Source organism: Lepidochelys kempii, chromosome 6 (assembly GCF_965140285.1).
Source record: "Lepidochelys kempii isolate rLepKem1 chromosome 6, rLepKem1.hap1, whole genome shotgun sequence".
Classification (NCBI taxonomy): domain Eukaryota; kingdom Metazoa; phylum Chordata; order Testudines; family Cheloniidae; genus Lepidochelys; species Lepidochelys kempii.
In genome coordinates this window covers 61,975,555-61,992,816 of record NC_136385.1, presented here as the reverse complement: position 1 = coordinate 61,992,816, position 17,262 = coordinate 61,975,555, and the positions used below count along the sequence as shown (strand labels likewise).

General features: G+C 41.5%; 1 protein-coding gene across 1 annotated transcript in view; it reads left to right on the top strand.

Moving 5' to 3' along the window:
- Positions 1–17,031, top strand: part of SPI1 (Spi-1 proto-oncogene) — a 29,323-nt gene extending 12,292 nt beyond the window's left edge. Inside the window, exons 3-5 of the mRNA XM_073348311.1 lie at positions 8,194–8,381; positions 14,588–14,744; positions 16,227–17,031. Coding sequence (XP_073204412.1) covers positions 8,194–8,381; positions 14,588–14,744; positions 16,227–16,543 — 662 coding nt within the window. The 3' untranslated portion in view covers positions 16,544–17,031. The remainder of the gene's footprint in view (positions 1–8,193; positions 8,382–14,587; positions 14,745–16,226) is intronic.
- The last annotated feature ends 231 nt before the right edge of the window (positions 17,032–17,262 follow it).

Below are 17,262 nucleotides of genomic sequence, written 5' to 3'. Positions count from 1 at the left end.
AGTGCAGACATATCCTTTTTAATACGAGACTTCAGTGTAGGAGACTTCACTCTCCTGTAGCTCTGTCTCTGTGATTAATTTGTTGCTGAGCAGAGGGGAGACCACCAAGTTTGTGTGAGAGAATTAAACCATTGTCAATGCTAATGATTTCATATTTTATTGCCATTTCATGTTATTCTGCCTTTTTCTTAAAGCGCCAGGTCCTGGAATAATTTGATTACATAAGAATCTCACCTTTCATTTTAAAAAAAGTTTATAGCCCTCATAGTTGCAGAGAAAAGCAAACATGAGTCCTAATAGTTCAAGACCCAGAAGACAATTAATAAAAAAAAAACCATATATTAGGGCTGTCAATTAATCACAGTTAACTCACACGATTAACTAAAAAAATTAATTGCGATTAAAAAAATTAATCATGATTAATCGCAGATTTAATCACACTATTAAACAACAGAATACCAAATTAAATTTATTAAATATTTTGGATGTTTTTCTACATTTTCATATATATTGTATTCTGTGTTGTAATTGAAATCAAATTGTATATTATTTTTATTACAAATATTTGCACTGTAAAAATGATAAAAAAAAAATAGTATTTTTCAATTCACCTCATACAAGTAATATAGTACTCTCTCTTTGTTGTGAAAGTGCAATTTTCCAATGTAGATTTCTTTGTTTGTTACATAACTGCACTCAAAAACAAAACAAAGTAAAACTTCAGAGACCACAAGTCCACTCAGTCCTACTTCCTGTTCAGCCAATCGCTAAGACAAAAAAATGTGTTTGCATTTACAGGAGATAATGCTGCCCTCTTCTTATTTACAATGTCATTAGAAAGCGAGAACAGGCATTTTCATGGCACTTTTGTAGCCAGCATTGCAAGGTATTTATGTTCCAGATATGCAAACATTCATGTGCCCCTTCATGCTTCAGCCGCCATTCCAGAGGACATGCTTCCATGCTGATGACGCTTGTTAAAAGAATAATGTTTTAATTAAATTTGTTACTGAACTCCTTGCGGGGGGGACTGTATGTCCCCTGCTGTTTTACCTGCATTCTGCCATATATTTCATGTTATAGCAGTCTCGGATAATGACCCAGCACATGTTGTTCATTTTAAGGACACTTTCACTGCAGATTTGACAAAACGCAAAGAAGGTACCAGTGTGAGATTTCTAAAGATAGCTACAGCACTCAACCCAACGTTTAAGAAGCTGAAGTGCTGTCCAAAATCTGAGAGGGACGAGGTGTGGAGCATGCTTTCAGAAGTCTTAAAAGAGCAACACTCCGATGTGGAAACTACAGAACCCGAACAGCCAAAAAAGAAAATCAACCTTCTGCTGGTGGCATATAACTCAGATAATGAAAATGACCATTTGGCAGTCCGCACTGCTGTGTATGGTTATCGAGCAGAACCTGTCATCAACATGGATGTATGTCCACTGGAATGGTGGTTGAAGCATGAAGGGACATATGAATCTTTAGCACATCTGTCTCGTAAATATCTTGCGATGCTGGCTACAACAGTGCCATCAGAACACTTGTTTCAGGTAACATTGTAAACAAGAGGCGGGTAGCATTATCTCCTGCAAATGTAAACAAACTTGTTTGTCTGAGTGATTGGCTGACCAAGAAGTAGGACTGAGTGGAATTGCGGGCTCTAAAATTTTACATTGTTTTATTTTTGGATTCCGTTTTTTTTGTCCATAATTCTACGTTTGTAAGTTCTACTTTCATGATAAAGAGATTGCATTACAGTATTTGTATTAGGTGAACTGAAAAATACTATTTGTTTTTTTACAGTGCAAATACTTGTAATCAAAAATAAATATAAAGTGAGCACTGTGCACTTTGTATTCTGTGTTGTAATTGAAATCAATATATTTGAAAATGTAGAAAACATCCAAAAATATTTAAATAAATGGTATTCTATTATTGTTTAACAGTGTGATTAATCATGATTAATTTTTTTAATCATTTGACAGCCCTAATATATATATATAACATAACACATCTGTTAATGAAGAGGGGTCACTGTGTTTTACCCCTATCAAAAAACAAATAAGCAAAAAAATAAAAGTAAAGGAAATGAGGGAATATATAAAAATAAAATCTCATGATTTGGGAGGGCTGACTTATGATTTTTGAATGCTTGGCATTACTGAAATGATCAGATTTGTTAATTAGTAAAGTGAGAAGTAATGAGATTATATATAATTATAGACAGGCAGCATTACTTGGGCAACATGGCATTTCTCTGAGAAGGGAATGATTCTGCAGAGAATCAGAAGCACATTTTGCAGAGTCTCCAGTATTTTCCCTCATTTCCTTATTTTTACTTTTTTGTTCATTTGTTTTTTGATAGGGGTAAAACACAGTGACCCCTCTTCATTAACAGATACTTTTCTATAGCCCACTTTCCATCCTGCTAGTTGTCTAGCTAGTATTCACCCAGCAAAGGCAAGAGAACATCAACTCCTCTGGGATGAAGGATGCTAGAGAGGTTCAGCTATGTTTTCTAATCCTGGACTAAAGCCATCATATCTGCTTTGGATATCAAAGCCTTTAGATTAGGGCTGTCAAGCGATTAAAAAAAATAATCGCGATTAATTGCGCTGTTAAACAAGAATAGAATACCATTTATTTAAAATATTTTTTGGATATTTATTACATTTTCAAATATATTAATTTGAATTACAACACAGAATACAAAGTGTACAGTGCTCACTTTATATTTATTTGTATTACAAATATTTGCAAGGAAAAAAATGTATTTTTCAATTCACCTCATACAAGTACTGCACTGCAATCGCTTTATGATGAAAGTTGAACTTACAAATGTAGAATTATGTACAAAAAAACGGCATTCAAAAATAAAACAATGTAAAACTTTAGAGCCTACACGTCCACTCAGTCCTACTTCTTGGTCAGCCAATCACTCAGACAAACAAGGTTGATCACAATTTGCAGGAAATAATACTACCTGCTTCTTGTTTCCAATGTCACCTGAAAGTGAGAAAAGGTGTTCGCATGGCACTGTGTAGCTGGCATTGCAAGGTATTTACGTTCCAGATGCGCTAAAGATTCATATGTCCCTCATGCTTCAACCACCATTCCAGAGGACGTGTCCATGCTGATAATGGGTTCTGCTTCATAAGGATCCAAAGCAGTGCAGACTGACGCATGTTCATTTTCATCATCTGAGTCAGATGTCACCAGCAGGAGGTTTATTTTCTTTTTTGGTGGTTCGGGTTCTGTAATTTCCTCATCAGAGTGTTGCTCTTTTAAGACTTCTAAAAGCATGCTCCACACCTCGTCCCTCTCAGATTTTGGACGGCACTTCAGATTCTTAAACCTTGGGTCGAGTGCTGTAGCTATTATTAGAAATCTCACATTGGTATTTTCTTTGCATTTTGTCAAATCTGTTGTGAAAGAATTCTTAAAAAGAACATGTGCTGGGTCATCATCCGAGACTGCTGTAACATGAAATATATGCAGAATGCAGTTAAAACAGAGCAGGAGACATACAGTTCTCCCTCCAAGGAGTACAGTCACAAATTTAATTGAAGCATTATTTTTTTAATGAGCATCATCAGCATGGAAGCATGTCCTCTGGAATGGTGGCCGAAGCATGAAGGGGCATATGAATGTTTAGCATATCTGGCATGTAAATACCTTGCAACGCCGGCTACAAAAGTGCCCTGCGAACGCCTGTTTTCACTTTCAGGTGACAATGTAAATAAGAAGCAGGCATCAGTATCTCCCGTCAATGTAAACAAACTTGTTTGTCATAGCAATTGGCAGAATAAGAAGTAGGACTGAGTGGACTTATAGGCTCTCAAGTTTTACAATATTTTGGTTTTGAGTGCAGTTATGTAACCAAAAAAAATCTGCATTTGTAAGTTACATTTTCACGATAAAAAGATTGCATTACAATACTTGTATGAGGTGAATTGAAAAATAATATTTTTTTGTTTATAATTTTTACAGTGCATATATTTGTAATAAAAATAATAATATAAAGTGAGCACTGTGCACTTTGTATTCCGTGTTGTAATTTAAATCAATATCAAAAATGTAGCAAAACATCCAAAAATATTTAATAAATTTCAACTGGTATTCTATTGTTATAGTGCGATTAATCACGATTAATTTTTCTGAGTTAATCGCGTGAGCTAACTGTGATTAATTAACAGCCCTACTTTAGATCAATTATTGCATCCCAGTAGGCCAACATCCTCTATGTGTATAAAGACAATGAGTTCAGGGCTCATTACTGTCCTTCCTTTAACCTTTCACTACATACAAGACCAAAACAAACATGGTCTCCATGTCTCTACAAAAGAGAATTTTCTCACATCCTCTTTCACTTCACATGAGATTTTTCAGAATGACTCCAGAGTGCAAATACAGCTTGGCTTTTACTGACACTCTCCTTAAGCCACAAAGTACACACTTTCATTTCCGGAGTGTTTCTCTCCTTTCTTCTCCCCTCTCTCCACCTTTGCATCTTTCTGAACAGTAGGGAACAACTACACCTCATTACCAACTTCAAACTGACAAAGAACTTATAGGAAAAAAAAGGTCCAACTTAAACTGATAATAGTAATGTCTGCAGAAATGGATATTTATAATTCCCCATCTTCTGCTGCACAGTGCTGACACCTGATGTGCTGCATCATACCGATCCACACTTGAATGCTCTGATGGTAGGGATACTTGGAGACAGACATGGGGATTTATCTTTCAATATCACGAAAATATATTGGATTAAGAAAGTTTTTCTGAAGAGCAGAATTGATTGATAAATAATTCACGAAAGAGAAATAGGAACTGTCCTCCCTTCACAAGGGTTGTTGCATATATGGGAGCAGTATTATGCATATGTGGGTACAGTATTGTGTTACAGTAACTTATGACATGGTGTGGGTTTGTTACCTATCAGTTTGGTAACTCCCGAGATGATGCATAATTATCATCATGTCTGAATTGCAGCTACTTTCTTATAGTACTTTAGTAACATGTGTTATGTTGTTGGCATCCTTTCGTCTCTGAGGAGACAGTGGGAATTGCAGCCTATGATGTACATGGTTTGCAATGTTTCATGTGACTGAATAGTCCAATCCAAGATTTGCATGATCTTTGGCAGTTATTGCAAATGTATGTATCTTGGTTGAGAGCTGCTTGCTTCCTAAAGGCTCTTTTCTCTTCAAGCTGTAATACCCAACTCCAGTCATGGACTTTGATGCCCTGATGGAGATGATGGCACTACTTGTTACACAATTCAAATAAAAATGGAATTCACTGTTGAATAGGCCAGGTGACAGTGATTAGCAGGGGTTGGAATTAATAGCATTCTAAAAATTAATCTAGCTGTCAAGAAGAGCCTTAACAAAGAAGTTCTAGAGGTAGCAGAGGCTTTGACTCAAGTTCCAACAAATGAAGAGACATCCTGAAATACTGAAGAAACAATTGCTATAAAAAATAGCTATGGAAGGATTCAAGGAAGCCTGCTGGGAAGCATGCGCAGTGTTCCTACTTAGGAATGAAGATTACAAAGGATGCTTATGTATTAAGCATAACTCGTTACCTCTTTGGTAGCCATGGTTACTGATGGTGGGAACTTCCACAGATGAGGACATGATACTGAGGACACCCAGAGTTTCATCCTGTGGTCAGTTATAGCATCCTCTCTAATCTTAGTTGCTATATTGGGTTGCAGAGAGTTGGTCTTTGAAAAAAGCCAGCCGAAGCCTATTGAGGGGTTTTTAAAGATTAACACTAGGCCCCTCCAGCAGATCCAGACCAGGCTGAGAAGCCAGCACAGAGCACTGTTATACTATGCTCTCATCAGTTTGTCACCCAAAAGGTGGGCTGCTGCCTGCTGGATCAGTTGGAACATCCAGGATCAATCCTAGATAGAATGTGTTGTCACAGTCTAGACTGGTGAAACTGGTGAATGGATCATTGTAGCTAAGGCTGCATGTGAAAACAAAAGGCTCAATCTGCTAGCTAGACGAATAAGCCTCTTATATGATATCCCAAATCCTCCTATTGGAACATTCCACCTTAGGTAACCTATGGACTCACACTCTCACACAGCCCGTCATACCCTGGACTGGATTCTGATATTAGATTTGAACATTAAAAAAATGGCAAGAACCATCCTATATCCTACTCAGACCACTTCCTCTTCCAGGAATAAATAAAACACTCTCACAAAGCAAGGCAAGAAACAACCACCCTCATGTTTCCCCTCTGAAAATTGCCAAATTCCAGACTGTGCTAATAGAAAAACAAAGAGCACAAGGAGTAGAATTAGTGAGGCAATACAACTACTCCTTGAGTACATTGACTAGACTCCCAAATATCCCCTTCCACACATATTGACATGGATGACCTGTGATAGAAAAAGTAGAAAGGAAGAAAACAAGTATGGGTGGCCAAAAATCATTTGATACAAACAGACCCAGACAAGTAATTTCTACAGACCTTTGCCACTGTTACAAAGGAGCCAAAGGGTATGTTTCCACTGCAATCACAGGGTTTGATTGCAGCTGAAGTAGACATACCTGAGCTAGCTTTAATCTAGCTAGCTTGGGTCCTGGAGCATGCTTGCCCCTTGAGTAATTACCCAGGGTTCCAAGTGGGCTTCTACAGCTTGTGCTGAAGCATGTGCTGCTGAGGCTTCACTGCCTCCATACCCAAGCTAGCTCAGGTACATCTACTTGAGCTGCAATTGCACTGTGATTGCAATGTAGTCATACCCCCCAAAAAAACCCTACTTCTCCTCTGCCATATAGCAGCACATGTTGCTGTGAACACATCATCCTGGGGTTCTCATCTCTGCACCGGCTCCCCAGTGAATGCAGAATCCAATTCAAAGTTAGTGGTCTGATTTTGAAAGCTCTCCATGGGATTGACCCGAGCTACCAGAGAGAGCTAAGCTAAGTGACAATTAAAAGTATTTTGGAAGAGCACATGATAGCAGTCTGCAAATATGTGATGGGTGAGACAAATGATTAAAATGGTACAAGGGGCTAGAACAAGGAGTAACGGGGTATAGATAAAAAAGGGAAAATTCAGGGTGAATATCAGGAAGGGCTTTTTGACAATTAGACGTATTAGATGGTGGAATACTGTCAAGGGACATGGTGGAAACCCCATCAATTCAGACAGTTAGTGCTAGATTTTAAAATCTGAGTACACGCAAATTTGTGCTGTGAGTGAAATGGAGCTTGCGAAGTCTCCAGCTGTCCCTTGGCAGATTCTAAATTATGCATCACCAATACAAAATTCTGCACACTGAAAATTTGGGGCAGCATAAACTGAACAATAATCCAAAACTGAGATCTGTGTTGACTTTAAGGACAAGATAAATAATGCAAGAAATAGTGTACTGGTTTTCTTAATCTTTTTAATTTAAAAAAAACCCTTTTTGAATGTATCTGAATCTGTCACAGAAATTTCTAATGTGCCACAGAATTTAGTACTGCCATGCTACAGAAATGAGGAGGGCTTGCGTCAGAATTTAGGCCCACTGTACAACAAAGTAAACAGGACTTACCAATAGCTCCTCTTCCCCCATCTCATCTTGTAAGATTCTGTATATGCCTTTGTGTTTGTGGCATACTGAGGCATGGTTCCATGCAGAATCTAGCAGTATACCATGTTCTTTCTGCCACATAGAGATGTGATGAGGCCAAGTGGAAAATGGAAAAGATTATTTGTGGGGAGCAATCTGTAAATTTTTTTCTCTCCTGCTCACCCCACAATGAGAAAGACTGTGATGACATTGAGAGGCAAGAAAAATTATTGGAGCATACTAGCCCACAGGTGAAATTAAAAAAAAATGTACTTGGCCCTAAAAGAAGCACCTTTACCTTTTGTCCAGAGAGCAAAGGGTCAGCATTTACCATTTCTGCAACATATAATATATTCCCTTTGAAACCTATTAGGTTCCTGTCTGATGGTATCATACTACTGAAAGTTGCCACAGGATGATTGGCCCCCATCACGGCCATCTTGGAGATGAGGAGGCCTTGTTAACCGGCAAGATAGTTCATGTAGAGTGTTATTTAGGGGTCTGATCACTACACGCCAAGGGGAGGAGTAGGAAGTGAAAGGTTTGATGAATGCCGCATGTTACTTACCTCTATATTAACGGAGAATTGTTCTTATTTCCTTCAGACCATTACTGGGAGTATCATCCACACCACATGCACAGTGAGTTTGAGAGCTTCGGGGACAACCAGTTTACAGAGCTCCAGAGCGTGCAGCCTCCCCAGCTGCAACAGCTCTATCGGCACATGGAGTTTGAGCAGATGCATGTCCTAGACTCGGGGATCCCAACCACACATATTGGCCTCAACCACCAGGTATGGTTGTCACCTTTTGCACAGAATATAGGATGACAATAAAGAGCATGGAACAAGAGGCATCAGAGACTGAGCAGTGTTTTGCCAAAGGTGTTAGTGAAATGCAGGGTACAAGTTATGGATCTTGACATAAAACTCGCCAAGGAAAGGGTTAAACAGAACGCCTGGCCTAGAGTTCCACAGAAGGGCTGGCTACAGCAACCACACGAAGACAGTCACTAAGGAAAAGTGTGGGTTAAGCACATTTGTCTGGATGACGGCTCACAGGCTGTCTCTTCACTGCTAAAGGAAGTGTGATTTTTTTTTTAGAGCTGTGTAGAGAAAGGGTGATTCTGTTTCACAGAGGATTTTGATATTTGGTTTCATTCCAATTTGGAACATCAACAAAAATAAAATATTCCAAAATTCTCCACAAATAAGAATGGAGCCCCAGCTCTGGGGCAGTCTACTTGGCAGGTTGCCCTGGAGCTGCAAACCCTAAGGTCCCTGACTCGAATGCAGTCTACCTGTCAGGTTGTTCTGAAAGCCACAGATCCTGGAAGCTCTGGCTCCAAGGCAGTTCTATAGATTCTGGACACAATGGTGTCTTAGCTAAGGTTTTGCAAATGGAATTGCAGTTTAGGGCTGACCATAAATTATGAAACACGTGTTTTGGTGATTTTCAACACCCACCCATCCCTTGTAACACTTTAACAAACATGCAAAATTAAGGACCCACCCACTCCCTAATACATTACGTAATTCATGGAAGCCCTTTAGCTATTTTAGCCATTAATGTTCAGAGTAAATAGGACTCATGTATGTATACTGTTTTAATTAAACAGCCTAGGAGAAAATACCCTGTGTCTATGTGGCTAATTTTTCTTCCAACAGGAAACTCATCCACTGCAAAGCCTCAGAATCTACCACACAGCAAACACAACAACAGTATGTGAAATGTATAGACTATAGGGTGCAGATGAAAACAAACAATCAGGAACTGACAAAAAGACAGAGGGAAAAATGCCTGGGACACCACTCTGCGGGGAGCTTCAAGCTCTTCCGGTTCCAGCATTTAGACGAGCTGCTGAAATTCAGTGACTGACCATTATGTCCATCCTAAGGCTGAGAATGAGCATTGACCCCACCTTGGTTTCGTTATAAACATCACAGAAGGGCAGCAGAAAAGGAGATTTTGCCTTGTTCCACTCACCCATCCGCCTTGTCTGGCATTTTGGGACAGAGGAGATAGGGCTAATTCATCCATGCAAGCCAAAACAGGGAAAGAATGGGTTACAGAATAGACAAGTTAGATCTATTAAAGATGACAGGGCCTGATGAAAATCATCCTAGGGTACTTAGGGAACTATCTGAAGCAATTTCAGAACCCTTTGCAATTATCTTTGAGAACTCATAGAGGATGCACGAGGTCCAAGAAGACAGGAGAAGGGCAAACACAATACCTATCTTTAAAAAGGGAAACAAAGAAAACCCAGGGAATTATAGACCAGTTAGCCTAACTTCGATACCCAGAAAGATATTTGAAAAAATTAACGAACAATCAATACGTAAGCACTTAGAGCAGTGGTTATCAAACTGTGTGGGTTGGGACCCCAAAGTGGGTCGGGACCCCATATTAATGTGGTAGCCAGCGCTGGCTTAGATTTGCTGGGGCCCAGGGCCAAAGCCAAAGTCCAAGCCCCATCACCCGGGGCCAAAGTCGAAGCCAGTGGGGCTTCAGTCGTAGGGGGTGAGGCTCAGGTTACAAGCCCCCTGCCTGGGGCTGAAGCCCATGAGCTTTGGCTTTACTCCCTAGGACAGCAGGGCTCAGGCAAGTTCAGGATTCAGTCCCCCCTCCTGGGGTCATGTAGTAATTTTTGATCTCAGAAGGGGGTCGCAATGCAATGAAGTTTGAGAACCCCTGATTTAGAGGATAATAGGGTTATAAGGAATAGCCAGCATGGATGTTAAGAATGGATCATGCCAAATCAACCTAATTGTCTTCTTTGACAGGGTTCCTGGCCTAGTGGATAGGAAGGAAGCAGTAGATGTGATGTATCTTAATTTTAGCAAGGCTTTTGACGCAGTCCCACATGACATTCACATAAGCAAACTATGGGAATGTGGTCTAGGTGAAATTATTATAAAGTTGATGCACAACTGGTTGAAAAACTGAACTCAAAGAGTAGTTACTAATGGTTCGCTGTCACACTGGGAGGACATATCTAGTGGGGTCCTGCAGGGGTCAGTCTTAGGACCAGGGCAATATTCAATATTTTCATTAATGACTTGGATACTGGAGACATCAAGCTGGGAGGGGTTGCAAACACTTTGGAGGCAAGGATTAAGTTTCAAAACGACCTTGATAAATTAGAGAATTGGTATGAAATCAATAAGGTGAAATTCAGTAAAGACAAATGCAAAGTACTACACTTAGGAAGGAAAAAAAAATCAAATGCACAAGATGGGCAATAATTGGCCAGGTGGTAGTACTGCTGAAAAGAGTCTGGTGATTACAGTGGATCACAAATTGAAGGTGATGCAGTTGTGAGAAAGGCTAACATAATTCTGGGGTGTAATAATAGGAGTGCCATATATAAGACAGGGGAGGTAACTGTCCTTTTCTACTCAGCACTGGTAAAGTCTCAGCTGGAGAACTGTGTCTACTTCTGGGAGCCACACTTTAGGAAAGATATGGACATATTGGAGAGAGTCCAGAGGTGACCAACAAAAATGATAAAAGGTTTAGAAAACCTGACTTATGGGGGGAGGTTAAAAAAACAAACACTGGGCATATTTAGTCTTGAGAAAAACAGACTGAGTGGGGACCTGTCTTCAGATATGTTAAGGACTGTTATAAAGAGGATGGTGATCAACATGTTCACTGATGGTAGAACAAGAAGTAATGGGCTTAATCTGCAGCAAGGGAGATTTAGGTTACATATTCGGAAAAAACTTTCAAGTACAAGGGTAGTTAAGTTCTGAAATAGACTTCCCAAGGGAGGTTGTGGAATCCCCATCACTAGAGGTTTGTAAGAACTAGTTGGACAAACACCTTTCAGGGATGCTCTAGGTTTACTTGGTCCTGCCTCAGCACAAGGGGATGGACTTGACAACTTCTCAAGGTCCCTTCCAGCATTACAATTCTATGTTCTCCTCAAAGAGTAATCTGGAGTGCAGCTGTAACCTACTGGTGAGTGTGGTTTACAGAGCTCCCTTTGGGCAGAGGCTATGAGTGTTACAGCCCCCAGTTAGGGAGCTTTAGCTCAAGCTATAGCAGCTCATGAATTTAGTGCTGAGAGCTGTGGTTTAATCCCCCTAAGTGTTGGCACACATGGCGGTCATCATACAACTACTGTTACAAGGCATTTTCAAGGAAACAGAAGCAGGGGGCCAACTTTCATCCTCATGCTGAATGTGCTAGTCACTACACTCACTACAGTCATGTGAGATCAAAGCAGTAGTTTGTTATTGCGGGAGGGACATACAAGAATTTAGCTACCAAAAAAAATTGGAACAGTCCCATTATTTTGTGAGACCAAATCTGAGCTCCAGTTTGTTCTTGGACAGGTCTTCTTGAGAAAGTTTTCTTAGCTTGCTGATAACAGCTCTCAGCAGACAACACTGTAAGGAAAAGGAAAGGCTACGTGGAAGAAGAAGGAAAGAAGAAGAGTGGATGGAGGAAAAACAAATAAAGAGCATCAATAATTAGGTAGCAGCAGAGTGTGGAAGTAGCCAGCAGTTTCTAAGACCTCCTCTCTCCATGATTGCATTAATCATCTGCCTCTGCAAGCACCCCCAACAGGAACAGTGACTCATTGTGTAATATTTTCAGGATATCGTACATATCACATATACTGAATTTCACACACCAGTGCAATATGTGTTACCAAAAGTATAGCAGATATGGAAAGTATATACAGTATGGGAGAAACTCATTCTGCCTCCTGAGGCATTATCCGCATCTTATCCCTTCCCCTTTCTTGAGGCATCATTCATCCTTCCTCTCCCACAGTACCATCCCATACTCTTTTCCCCCCACCTCTAGGGGCATTGTTTAGCTTTGTCCTCTTTCCCCCTTTTGGTACCACACTCACCAACCACCTTCCCCTTCTCCCTCCAGAGGTACCATTCCCCATTTCTCTCCTATCTGCTCATCTCCCACCCCCACCCCCACCTCTCCCTTCCTTCTCATCCCTGAGGCTGCAGTTTGTTCAACTGTAAAACACTAAAGGTGACTCTGTGGTGAGGTTTGGAGTTTCACTCTGGGGCATCTGACAGGAAACTTACACACACTCTTACCCAATCATGGCCCTTCCTGCCATGCTCGCCTCCAGCCAATCTGCCAACTCACTAACCGCCAGCCACTGCACCCTTCAACCAATCCACTTGCACACTCCTTATTGGGACATTTCAGGATGGTTTGAGACTCATCAGAAAAGTTCCAGTCATTCAGTGTCTGACCCCAGACTGGGCACTGTGAGTCATGAACAGACCATGCACTCCCCACCACATCACCTAACCCTGCGCTGAGGGAGTCATACGCAGAACCCCTTTCTCCCACACAGTGCTGGAGGGAAGGGAGGGTGGTTCAAGAGACCCTCAGTCTTCTGGGTTATCAGTTTAACACATTTCACCAGCATTGTATTGCATGTGGTGTTTTGTGGGGAGTGGAAGAAGTGACCTGCTTACTCCCCTACCTCCTGCACTATTTGGACCCACACGGCAATGTCCCTCCATTGGTGGCAGAGGAGAGATTTCCTTATTGTTAACCTCTTGCATGGTCTGTGTACCTTGCCTGCCTGACTTCCATGTGATTCACAGGAGGATGTAATATACCTTATGGTCTCACTATTACAAAAACGTGAGGAGACAGTGCCCATATTTTCTCCTGCACAGAGATCTGTTTGGCACAAGAGGTGGGGATAGCAATCAAAGAGCAGCTCTCGCATTCCCAAGATCCATCTGCTCCAACCCTGATGTAAAGGGCTGCACTAGCTCATGCCAAGGGATCACATGTCGGTTAAGTATTGGCAGAGCAGAAGTACATTCCACCCTGTCATTGACATACCCCCAACACCAGGCATTTAGCATAGGAACTAGCTACACCAGGTGTCAGAGTAGCAGCCGTGTTAGTCTGTATTCGCAAAAAGAAAAGGAGTACTTGTGGCACCTTAGAGACTAACCAATTTATTTGAGCATAAGCTTTCGTGAGCTACAGCTCACTTCATCGGATGCATCAGCCAGGAGGGATATGCTCCTGCTATGTTAGAACCTTCTCACAGTGCCCAATCTCTTCAGCAACAAGAAAGGTAAAAGAGTAACGGATATATACCAGATAGAGAAGAGGAAGATACAGTAAACAGCAGCCAGTTTTAAAATGGCTACTTTGTGGCTACAAGTATTTAGACTTGCCAAATTTAAATGGGCTGCCCTAGAAAGTCTTACTAAGAAAAAGATCCAAAAGAGGGTGGCCCTGGACTGGGGAAAGTTAACAAGGACCAGGAAGTCACCAAGAAATGTGCTGCTTCTGTATTTACCCATAATATCACAAGCATCATGTTTCCCCCTTTCCCCCCGCCCATTTAAAGGTGATTGTTGTGAATCCTTCCCAGAAGGTCTATCTGGAGAAAGCTCATCCCAGCAACTCCCACCCACAGGAATAATCTGTCACCCAAAGACACCTGTTAAATGAATATACTGTCTCCACATTAGAAAAGTGGTGGAGTCTCATCCTGTCAGAAAAATAGATACTTTGCATGACTATTGCCACATCCCTCTAAGAATTTCCTTTACAAGCAATACATCCACCACCACACCCATAGCAGGCAGGAAGATACCACAGTGATGGGCATGTAGACCTGATTAGAGAGAATTATCTCTCTTGTACAGGTGAGGAAACCAAGGCACAAAGAGGTGCCATGATTGTGCAGGGCCTAAACTAGAACTCACTTCTGTCTTCCACTGCTTCATCCTCCCTCTCTTAAACGGGCCACGACTGCTAAGGACAGTTTTTGTTCAACTCGATTGGTCCTCTGAATAGGTTTAAACCATACAATATTTAAGTGACAACAATTAAATCTCTACTTATGATCTTAAATAATCTCATGCACCTGTCACTCTCTCCCTCCCTTTCTGTTAATCTCCCCTCACACCTACCCTTTTCATTTTTTGCCCCTTGCTCTGTCACTTTCTCCTCCTCCCGCCATTCTTCCCCTCTTCTACAGGTCTCCTATTTGCCTCGGATGTGCGTACAGTACTCCTCTCCACATCAGCCCAGCTCTGATGAGGAGGATATGGAGAGGCAGAGCCCTCCTTTGGAAGTATCAGATGGGGAGACTGATGGTGTGGACCCACGTCCTGGAATTATACATGGAGAGCCAGGTCAGTAAACCCAGAGAGGCTGCATTGAGCCACAAGAGTGCAGACTGTTGGTATGATGTTGACGGATGGTACTGAAGAATTAACTATGTTTGCCCCTTCACCCAACCTCTAGAAGCTTCAGTTTCCTCTGGCTCCTCACCCACTTTCTTATCTTCTGAAACCTTTGTGGCTCCATCCCCATCTCTCTCTCTCTGATCTTACCTCTCCTTGTATACCCTTCTTTTCTGCTCTGCTGATTCTGGCCTCATGTCAGTCACCCCTTGGTCCTTTCCTCTGCCAGAAGTTGATCTGCTGCCTCTGCTTTCTGGAACAGTTGACCTGCCTCCACCCCTCTGACTCCCCATCCCTTTCTAAAAAGCACTCAGAACCCATCCCTTATATGCAGTCTATAAATAGAGTGCGTTGGCTAGTTACCCACACTTGATTCATATCACCAACCCTTCACATCTCTCACAGGGCCTGATCCTAACCCCACTGAAATTAATGGGAGTCTTTCCACTGACTTTAGTGAACTTTGGATCAGGGCCCTAGGCCCCTGCCCCTACCTATTCTAACTTTTTATTGCTGTAATAAATACCTAACATTAATATAGAGCTTTATATGTTGAAAGTAATGCACTGGTTTTAATCCGCAAAACACCTCTGGAAAGTAGATATTCTCCCCATTTTATAGATGGGAAGACTGAGGCAGTGAGCTTAAGGGTCTGATTTTCAGAAGTGCTGAGCGCTTACAACTTCACTTGAAGTTGATAGGAACTGTAGATGCTCAACTCCTCTGAAAAAAACCAGATAACTCACTTGAGTTGCCCAAAACCACAAAACAAACCGGTGTCAGGGCTGGGGCTAGATCTCAGGAGTTACTAGCTCTTATACCTGTGCTCAGTGCACCAGGCCACACTACATCCTTGCATCATCTATCTCTATAACTGCTGTACATTGAAGAATTTCTGTGAATAGCCTGGTTTCAGAGTAACAGCCGTGTTAGTCTGTATTCGCAAAAAGAAAAGGAGTACTTGTGGCACCTTAGAGACTAACCAATTTATTTGAGCATGAGCTTTCGTGAGCTACAGCTCACTTCATCAGATGCATGCCGTGGAAACTGCAGCAGACTTTATATATACACAGAGAATATGAAAAATTACCTCCTCCCACCCCATTGTCCAGCTGGTAATAGCTTATCTAAAGTGATCATCAGGTGGGCCATTTCCAGCACAAATCCAGGTTTTCTCACCCTCCACCCCCCCACACAAATTCACTCTCCTGCTGGTGATAGCCCATCCAAAGTGACAACTCTTTACACAATGTGCATGATAATAAAGTTGGGCCATTTCCTGCACAAATCCAGGTTCTCTCCTTTTCTTTTTGTGAATAGCCTGTTAGCAAAAACAACAATATGAACTGTGCAAGTTTCCTCATTCCATGCTACACACTTGAAACCATGAAGCTGTCTCACTACTGCCTTCTCTCTCTGACCCTCACACAGGCAGCAAGAAGAAAATCCGTCTGTATCAGTTCCTTCTGGACCTTCTTCGAAGTGGAGAGATGAAGGACAGCATCTGGTGGGTAGACAAGGAAAAAGGCACTTTTCAGTTCTCCTCCAAACACAAAGAGGCACTGGCACACCGCTGGGGGATCCAGAAGGGCAACCGCAAGAAAATGACCTACCAGAAGATGGCCCGGGCACTGAGAAACTACGGCAAGACGGGGGAAGTCAAGAAGGTCAAGAAGAAGCTGACCTACCAGTTTAGTGGAGAGGTAATGGGAAGGGGAAGCACTGATAGGAAGCATTATCCTCACTGAGCACAGGCCTTGGGACCCTGAGCAAGCCAAAAAATGAAGACCTCCTGGCTGGATATTGGCAGAGGAGACGGACGCATCTTTCTCTTTGCTTCATGTGCCCACTTCTCTACCTTGTCAGGGCTTTTAACGTCCGATATTTCTGGTACGAATTCCCTTCTTCAGCACTTGAGAATCCTACAGATAAGAGAATTCTGCTTCCATCCAACAAGCTGGACAGAGTTGGGAAATTTTAAAAGTGTATAAATATATTATTGTCAGAAAATATTTGTTTGATTGTGTTGTAATTAATGGATATAGCTGATGAAGTTTTGCCCTTCAAAGGCAGTGCTGTGTCATCTTCAGTGACACTGCATTAGCTTACAGCTTTTAAACTAGCATTAATACAGGCTCTGCCGCAGCTCTCAACAGCTAGAGAGAAGTTTGCAGATCTTGGAAAGATACCTGTTCTGTTTAAATAGTAATAACATGTATATATTTAATAAAATTTGATATAATGAAGTCTTGGTGTTTGCAATGACAGATGGCTGCTTCACAAACTAGTTTCATTTGCATTTACACAGTATCAACTCAAGTATGGTAACTGGGTATAGAGCAGAACAGGTTCATGTCTCCATGGGCTTCTTGTTTCCCTGGAAATGTTGGAAGCATTCTCAGACTATGAAACAAAAGTGAGTGGGGATCACAGTATAGGAGGTTGTAAAATCCTAAAAGTCACTAGG